Raw genomic sequence first — 6,482 nt, 5'->3', positions numbered from 1 at the left:
CATAGAGCCTGCCCCATAGCGCTGCCCCAGGTACTGCCCCATAGAGCCTGCCCCATAGCGCTGCCCCAGGTACTGCCCCATAGAGCCTGCCCCATAGCGCTGCCCCAGGTACTGCCCCATAGAGCCTGCCCCATAGCGCTGCCCCAGGTACTGCCCCATAGAGCCTGCCCCATAGCGCTGCCCCAGGTACTGCCCCATAGAGCCTGCCCCATAGCGCTGCCCCATAGAGCCTGCCCCATAGCGCTGCCCCAGGTACTGCCCCATAGAGCCTGCCCCATAGCGCTGCCCCAGGTACTGCCCCATAGAGCCTGCCCCATAGCGCTGCCCCAGGTACTGCCCCATAGAGCCTGCCCCATAGCGCTGCCCCAGGTACTGCCCCATAGAGCCTGCCCCATAGCGCTGCCCCATAGCGCTGCCCCAGGTACTGCCCCATAGAGCCTGCCCCATAGCGCTGCCCCAGGTACTGCCCCATAGAGCCTGCCCCATAGCGCTGCCCCAGGTACTGCCCCATAGAGCCTGCCCCATAGCGCTGCCCCAGGTACTGCCCATAGAGCCTGCCCCATAGCGCTGCCCAGGTATTGCCCATAGAGCCTGCCCATAGCGCTGCCCCAGGTACTGCCCCATAGAGCCTGCCCCATAGCGCTGCCCCAGGTACTGCCCCATAGAGCCTGCCCCATAGCGCTGCCCCAGGTACTGCCCCATAGAGCCTGGCCCATAGGGCCTGCCCCATAGCGCTGCCCCAGGTACTGCCCCATAGAGCCTGCCCCATAGCGCTGCCCCAGGTACTGCCCCATAGAGCCTGCCCCATAGCGCTGCCCCAGGTACTGCCCCATAGAGCCTGCCCCATAGCGCTGCCACAGGTACTGCCCCATAGATCCCACCCTACAGATCCTGCCCCCTCAATCCATGCCCTAGAGATCCCACCCCATAGATCCTGCCATACAGATACTGCCCCATAGAGCCTGCTTTAATGCCCACCCCATATTCCCTATAGATGTTGCTGGAGGAGATCCCACCACCACCAGGTGAGTTCTGCCCCATAAGTGGGGGGGTATGGGGGGTGCATGGGTGTCCATGGGGTGTATGGGGGGTGCATGGGTGTCTATGGGGTGGCTATAAGGTGTCCATGGGGTGTCTGGGGGGTTTGTATGGGGAGCTGTGGGGTGTCGTGGGGCACTATGGGATGCCTGGGGGGGGTCTATGGGGCTGACCCCCAAGTGCTGCCCCACTGCAGGCCCCCCCCTGACCGTGTCCCCTGAGGTCATCACCCTGAGAGAGCCTGAGCCCGAGGCCCTGGTGCTGCCCAGCATCGAGGTGGGTCTGCCCCATTTCGGCACTTGGGGGGCAGTTATGGGGCTCTGTGGACTCCAATGGAGTTACTGAACCCCTATGGGATGCTATGGGGCTGCCCCATAGAGGGGTTGGGGGTGCTGTTGGGCTGCCCTATAGGGGTTATGGGGCTGCCCTATCGGAGGTCAGGGCTTGCTATGGGGCTGCCCCATAGAGGGTTTGGGGGTGCTGTTGGGCTGCCCCATAGGGGTGATGGGGCTGCCGTATCAGAGGTTAGGGCTTGTTATGGGGCTGCCCTGTTGGAGGTTAGGGCTTGCTATGGGGCTGCCCCATAGAGGGTTTGGGGATGCTGTTGGGCTGCCCTATAGGGGTTATGGGGCTGCCATCGGAGATTAGGGCTTGCTAAGGGGCTGCCCCATAGAGGGTTTGGGGGTGCTGTTGGGCTGCCCCATAGGGGTTATGGGGCTGCCCTATTGGAGGTCAGGGCTTGCTATGGGGCTGCCCCATAGAGGGTTTGAGGGTGCTGTTGGGCTGCCCCATAGGGGTTATGGGGCTGCCTTATCGGAGGTTAGGGCTTGCTATGGGGCTGCCCCATAGAGGGTTAGGGGGCGCTGTGGGGCAGCTCCATAGCGCTATGGGGCACAGGAGGAGGAGCTGCCTGAGGTGACGCTGAGGGAGCTGGAGCTGCTGAGAGAGGCTGAGGCTGAACTGGGACCCCCAGGTATGGGGCCGGGGTCACTTATGGGGCTGGGGGGCAGGGGAGAGGCCTGGAGCTTCCCCAGCCCCACAGCGACCCCCAGTTGTGCCCCATAGAAGAGGAAGTGCCTGAGGTGCCGGAGCTGGTGGAGGTCCCACGTGAGCACTTATGGGGCACAGGGAGCACTTAGGGGTTTCTATGGGTCACTTATGGGGCTGGGGGGCACATATGGGTCTGGGGGGGTCACTAATAGGGCAGAAGGGTGCACTTATGGGGCTGAGGGAGACACAAGTCCCAAAGGGTCACAAGGGGTTACTTATGGGTCTCTGTGGGTCACTTGTGGGGCAGAGGGGTGCACTTATGGGGCTCAGAAGGGCAGTTACAGGGCCCACAGGGCACCAGGTCTGTGGGGTGTCATGGGTCACGGTGGGTCACTTATGGGGCAGAGGGGGTGCACTTACGGGACTGGGGGGTCACTTATGGGTCTCTATGGGGCACAGGGAGCACATAGGGGTTTCTGGGGGGGACACTTATGGGGCAGAAGGGGGGGTTTATGGGTCACACTTGGTCACTTATGGGGCAGCCTCTCCCCACAGCTCCCATCCTCCCTGCGGTGCCCCCTATCACGGTACGTGTGGGGCCTCTCTGGGGCTCTATGGGGTCTCTATGGGGCACTGATTCCTTCTACCCCCTGTAGCCTCCGGCTGCCCCACGGAGGCGCCGCCGGCGCCGCCTGCCCCATAGCGACCCCGAGCCGCAGCTCCCCCAGGCCCAGTTCCAGGCCCAGCTCCTGCAGCCCCAGAGCCACTGCCAGCCCCTGGTGAGTGGGGCCCATCTATGGGGCAGCCCCATAGATCTATGGGGCAGGAGCTAGAGATGCGCCCCATAGGTGCTGCCTGAGCCCCCCAAGAGGCGCCGCTGGACCCCAAAGCAGCTGCTGGAGACCCCGACCTGTGGTGGGTCTGTGGGGCACTATGGGGGTCTATGGGGCTCAATGACTCTCTATGGGGCTCTATAGGGCTCTGCTCTGCCCCATAGGGTGGCTGCCCCCCAGCCTCTGGGCCCTATGGAATCGCTGCCGGCTCCTGCCCCACATCGAGGCCCCCCCCGTGCCCCCTGAGCTGCCCAGTGAGGTGGAGGTGAGGTCCCTGCCCAATAGATCCCCCTTTAGCCCCATAGATTCCCATTCATCCCCATAGATGCCACCCCTGCCCCACAGATCCCCATTCAGCCCCACAGATTCTTCCCTTCAGCCCTAGATCTCTTCCCCTTCAGCCCCATAGATCCCCCCCTTCAGCCCCATAGATCCCCCCCTTCAGCCCCATAGGTCCCTATTTACCTGCACAGATTCCCCACTTCAGCCCCATAGATCCCTATTCAGTCCCACAGATTCTCCCCTTCAGCCCCATAGATCCCCTCAGCCCCATAGGTCCCTCCCCCTCTCTGCCCCATAGCTCCCTATTTACCTGCAGATTCCCCGCTTCAGCTCCATAGATCTCTCCAGCCCCATAGATCCCATTTAGCCCCATAGATCCCCCCATTCAGCCCCACAGATCCCCTTCTGTGCCCTGTAGGTGCTGCGAGAGGCGCTGGAGCCGAGCCTGCCCCCGCTGCCCTCCTCGGGTGAGCTATGGGGTGTCTGTAGGTCTGGGGGGGGATCTATGGAGCACTGTGGGGTGCCTATGGGGTGCTGTGGGGTGTCTATGGGGCACTGGGGTGCTGTGAGGTGTCTATGAGGTGCTGTGGGGTGTCTGTGGGGCGCTATGGGGTGTCTATGGGGCGCTGTGGGGTGTCTATGGGGCGCTGTGGGGTGTCTATGGGGCGCTGTGGGGCTCACGGCTCTGGGTCTCTCCCCATAGAGGTGTCTCTGGAGGTGTCAGAGGAGGAGCTCCGGCCCCGTCTGCTGATCCCTGAGGAGCGGCGGTGAGGGGCTGGGGGGGGGGGGCTCTGCGCCACACTTGTGGGTCCTGCCCCACACTTATGGGTCCCCCACTCTGCCCCACAGGCCCCTCCCTCCATTGCCGCCCCCCCCCCTCCCGGAGCTGCCCGAGCGCCCTGAACCAGAGCTGCCCCCCACTGCCCCCCCCAACATGGCCGCCCTGCGCAGGTTTGTGCCCCCCCCCCCCCCTATGGGGCAGCCCCATAAGTGCCTCCCACCCACACATATGGGGGTGCCCCCCCTTATCTATGAGGCTGCCCCATAAGTGCACCCCCCACTTACAGGGCAGCCCCATAAGTGGGGGGTGGGGGGGTACTTATGGGGCTGCCCCATAGGCTGGTGGCGGCTGTGGCACAGCAGCCTGGGGGGGGGGAGCTGGCGGCCATCTTGCCCCCCGGCGCCTCCCGGAGGCTCATGGGAAGGCTGTTCTACCTGTGCCTGGGTGAGTTGGGGGGCAGCCCCATAAGTGACCCTTTGGGACCCATAAGTGATTCCTAACCCCCCCTCCTCTGCCCAATAAGTGCCCCCCTGTGCCCCATAAGTGTGTCTGCCCCCAGGTGACCCCCCCTGACCCATAAGCGGACTTCCCCCTAAGTGACACCCCCAGCCCCATAAGTGACTCCTAACACCCGCTCAGCCCCACAAGTGTCTGCCCCCCAAGCTGCCCCCTGTGCCCCATAAGTAACCCCCACTTCCATAAGTGTGTTTGTTCGCCTCGTGTTGCAGATCTGCCCCATAAGTGATGCCCCAGCCCCATAAGTGAAATCCCCACCCCCATACATGCCCTTTTGAGCCCCATAAGTGACCCCCCAAGACCCCCCCCCAGCCCCATAAGTCTCCCCCCCAATAAGTGTGGGGCTGCCCCCTAAATGCCCTGTGCCCCATAGAGCTCTGCGGTGCGGGTTGGCTGCGGCTGGAGCAGACCCAGCCCTTCGGCCCCATAACTCTGCGGCCGGGGCCGCGTGGGGCACCCCCCGCTATGGGGCAGGAGGAGGAGGAGGAAGCGGTGGCCCCAGAGCCCTCCTATTAAAGCTCTCTGGACCCAGTGGAGGCTCCTGATTGGTTCGCAGTGTGATGATGTCATTTGGAGGGGAGATGTGATTGGCTGGCAGTGGGGGTGCAGGTTTAGAGGGGCTCATGGTCCCCCATAGCTCCCTATAGACACCCCATAGACCCCCACAGAGACCCACAGCCCCTCACAGACGCCCCATAAAACCCTATAGCTCCCCATAAGCACCCCATAGAGCCCCATAGTCCCTCATAGACACACTATGGACCTCCACAGCACCCCATAGCCTCCCCAGACCTCCATAAACTCCCCATAGAGCCCCACAGCTTCCCATAGACCCACGTAGACCCCCCGCAGCCTCTCACAGATACCCCACAGACCCATATATCACCCCACAGAACCCCACAGTCCCTCACAGGCACCCCATAGCTCTGCACAAAACCCCACAGCCCCTATTCTCCCCTACGGGGCCGGGCTGCAGCACTTGCACCCAGCGTTGGGGGGGGGTCGGACTCTACAACTGCTGTTAATGGGGGGGAGAGACCCCAACTCCCCCCTGCCCAGCTCTATGGGGATGGGACCCCGTGTGGCACCAGGACCCCCATAGCCCCCCCCCGTGATAAATGGGACGCCCGAGCCCCCCCGTATGAGCCCCGGGACCTCTGAGGCGCCTTTATTGGGGAATGAGCCCCCCATAGGTAAGGACTGGGGCCCCCAAGTTACCCCCATGGGGCCCTGTAGGCCCCGCTCCGCCTGCGCTGCCACAGCCCCTCCGGTGCCGCCGCCATTTTGGAATGAGAGCGGAAGTGCGGGGCGACTCGATGGTGCCGGCCTCGGGCGGGAAGGGGCGGGTCCAAGGGAGGGACCGCCCCCTGCGGCCTTAAAAGGGCAATGGGAGATGAGGTTGGTGCCGCGGCACTTAAAGGGGCAATGGAGTAAAGGGGGCAGAGTGAGGCAGTGAGGCCACGCCCCCTGTGCCCTTATAGGGGTGCCAGGACCGCTCGTGTCAAACGGGCGGAGTCAAAGCTGTTGAGGCCAGGCCCTCGTACCCTTAAAAGGGCAATGGGTCGGAACCGCTAATGAGGGCTCACTGCATGTCTTAAAGGGGCAATGGACCCAAAGGGGGCGGAGTCAAGGCAGTGAGGCCACGCCCCCTGTGCCCTTATAAGGGTTCCAGGGCCGCTCAGCGGGGTTTCCTTGTGCCCTCCGTTCAAAGCCCCTCCAGCTCCAGCTCCAGCTCCACCCCTACCACGGGCAGGGACCCCCCCCACCATGGCAGCCCCCGTGTCCAGCCCGGCCCGGAGCGCTGCCGGGCTCGGCAGGCCCTGGTTCATTACCACTGCTCATTAATGAGGCCCTTTCGGTTCCCCACAAGGGCGGCTCCTCTGAGCCGTTCCCCTGTGCAGCACAAGGAGCCACAGCTCCGAGCCCACTCCCCTGCAGCAGCAGATCCAGCAAGTGCCCCCCCGCTCCCCACGGGGGCCATGGCAGAGGGGGGAAGCCCAGCACATCCCAGCTGCAGAGGAGGCTCCCGGGAGCAGGCCAGC

General features: G+C 64.0%; 1 protein-coding gene and 1 long non-coding RNA gene across 2 annotated transcripts; both read left to right on the top strand.

Annotated features, from left to right (window-relative positions):
• Nucleotides 1-1,859: 1,859 nt before the first annotated feature.
• On the top strand, nucleotides 1,860-2,617 carry LOC133211162 (uncharacterized). The gene is made up of 3 exons (XR_009725139.1): nucleotides 1,860-2,011; nucleotides 2,104-2,145; nucleotides 2,584-2,617. It is a non-coding gene; the product is annotated as an uncharacterized LOC133211162 (long non-coding RNA).
• A 25-nt stretch (nucleotides 2,618-2,642) lies between these two features.
• Nucleotides 2,643-4,956, top strand: REC8 (REC8 meiotic recombination protein). The gene is made up of 9 exons (XM_061351323.1): nucleotides 2,643-2,647; nucleotides 2,705-2,807; nucleotides 2,877-2,943; nucleotides 3,026-3,126; nucleotides 3,562-3,610; nucleotides 3,847-3,910; nucleotides 3,993-4,094; nucleotides 4,262-4,368; nucleotides 4,814-4,956. Exons 1-9 carry the CDS (start codon nucleotides 2,643-2,645, stop codon nucleotides 4,954-4,956), a joined length of 741 nt encoding a protein of 246 aa, XP_061207307.1.
• Nucleotides 4,957-6,482: the final 1,526 nt, after the last annotated feature.

This window comes from Neopsephotus bourkii, unplaced genomic scaffold, assembly GCF_033783945.1.
Source record: "Neopsephotus bourkii isolate Nb327-2 ecotype Australia unplaced genomic scaffold, CSIRO-AGI_Nbou_v1 NB_577, whole genome shotgun sequence".
Lineage (NCBI taxonomy): Eukaryota > Metazoa > Chordata > Aves > Psittaciformes > Psittacidae > Neopsephotus > Neopsephotus bourkii.
Note: the sequence above shows the minus strand (reverse complement) of the source record. Positions and strands in the feature narration are given on the sequence as shown.

Excerpts from the sequence above, each read along its gene's own strand:
- REC8 (XM_061351323.1), top strand. Across the intron at positions 3,611-3,846 it reads GCCCCCGCTGCCCTCCTCGG|AGGTGTCTCTGGAGGTGTCA; the intron begins GTGAGCTATGGG and ends CTCTCCCCATAG. Across the intron at positions 3,911-3,992 it reads CTGATCCCTGAGGAGCGGCG|GCCCCTCCCTCCATTGCCGC; the intron begins GTGAGGGGCTGG and ends TCTGCCCCACAG.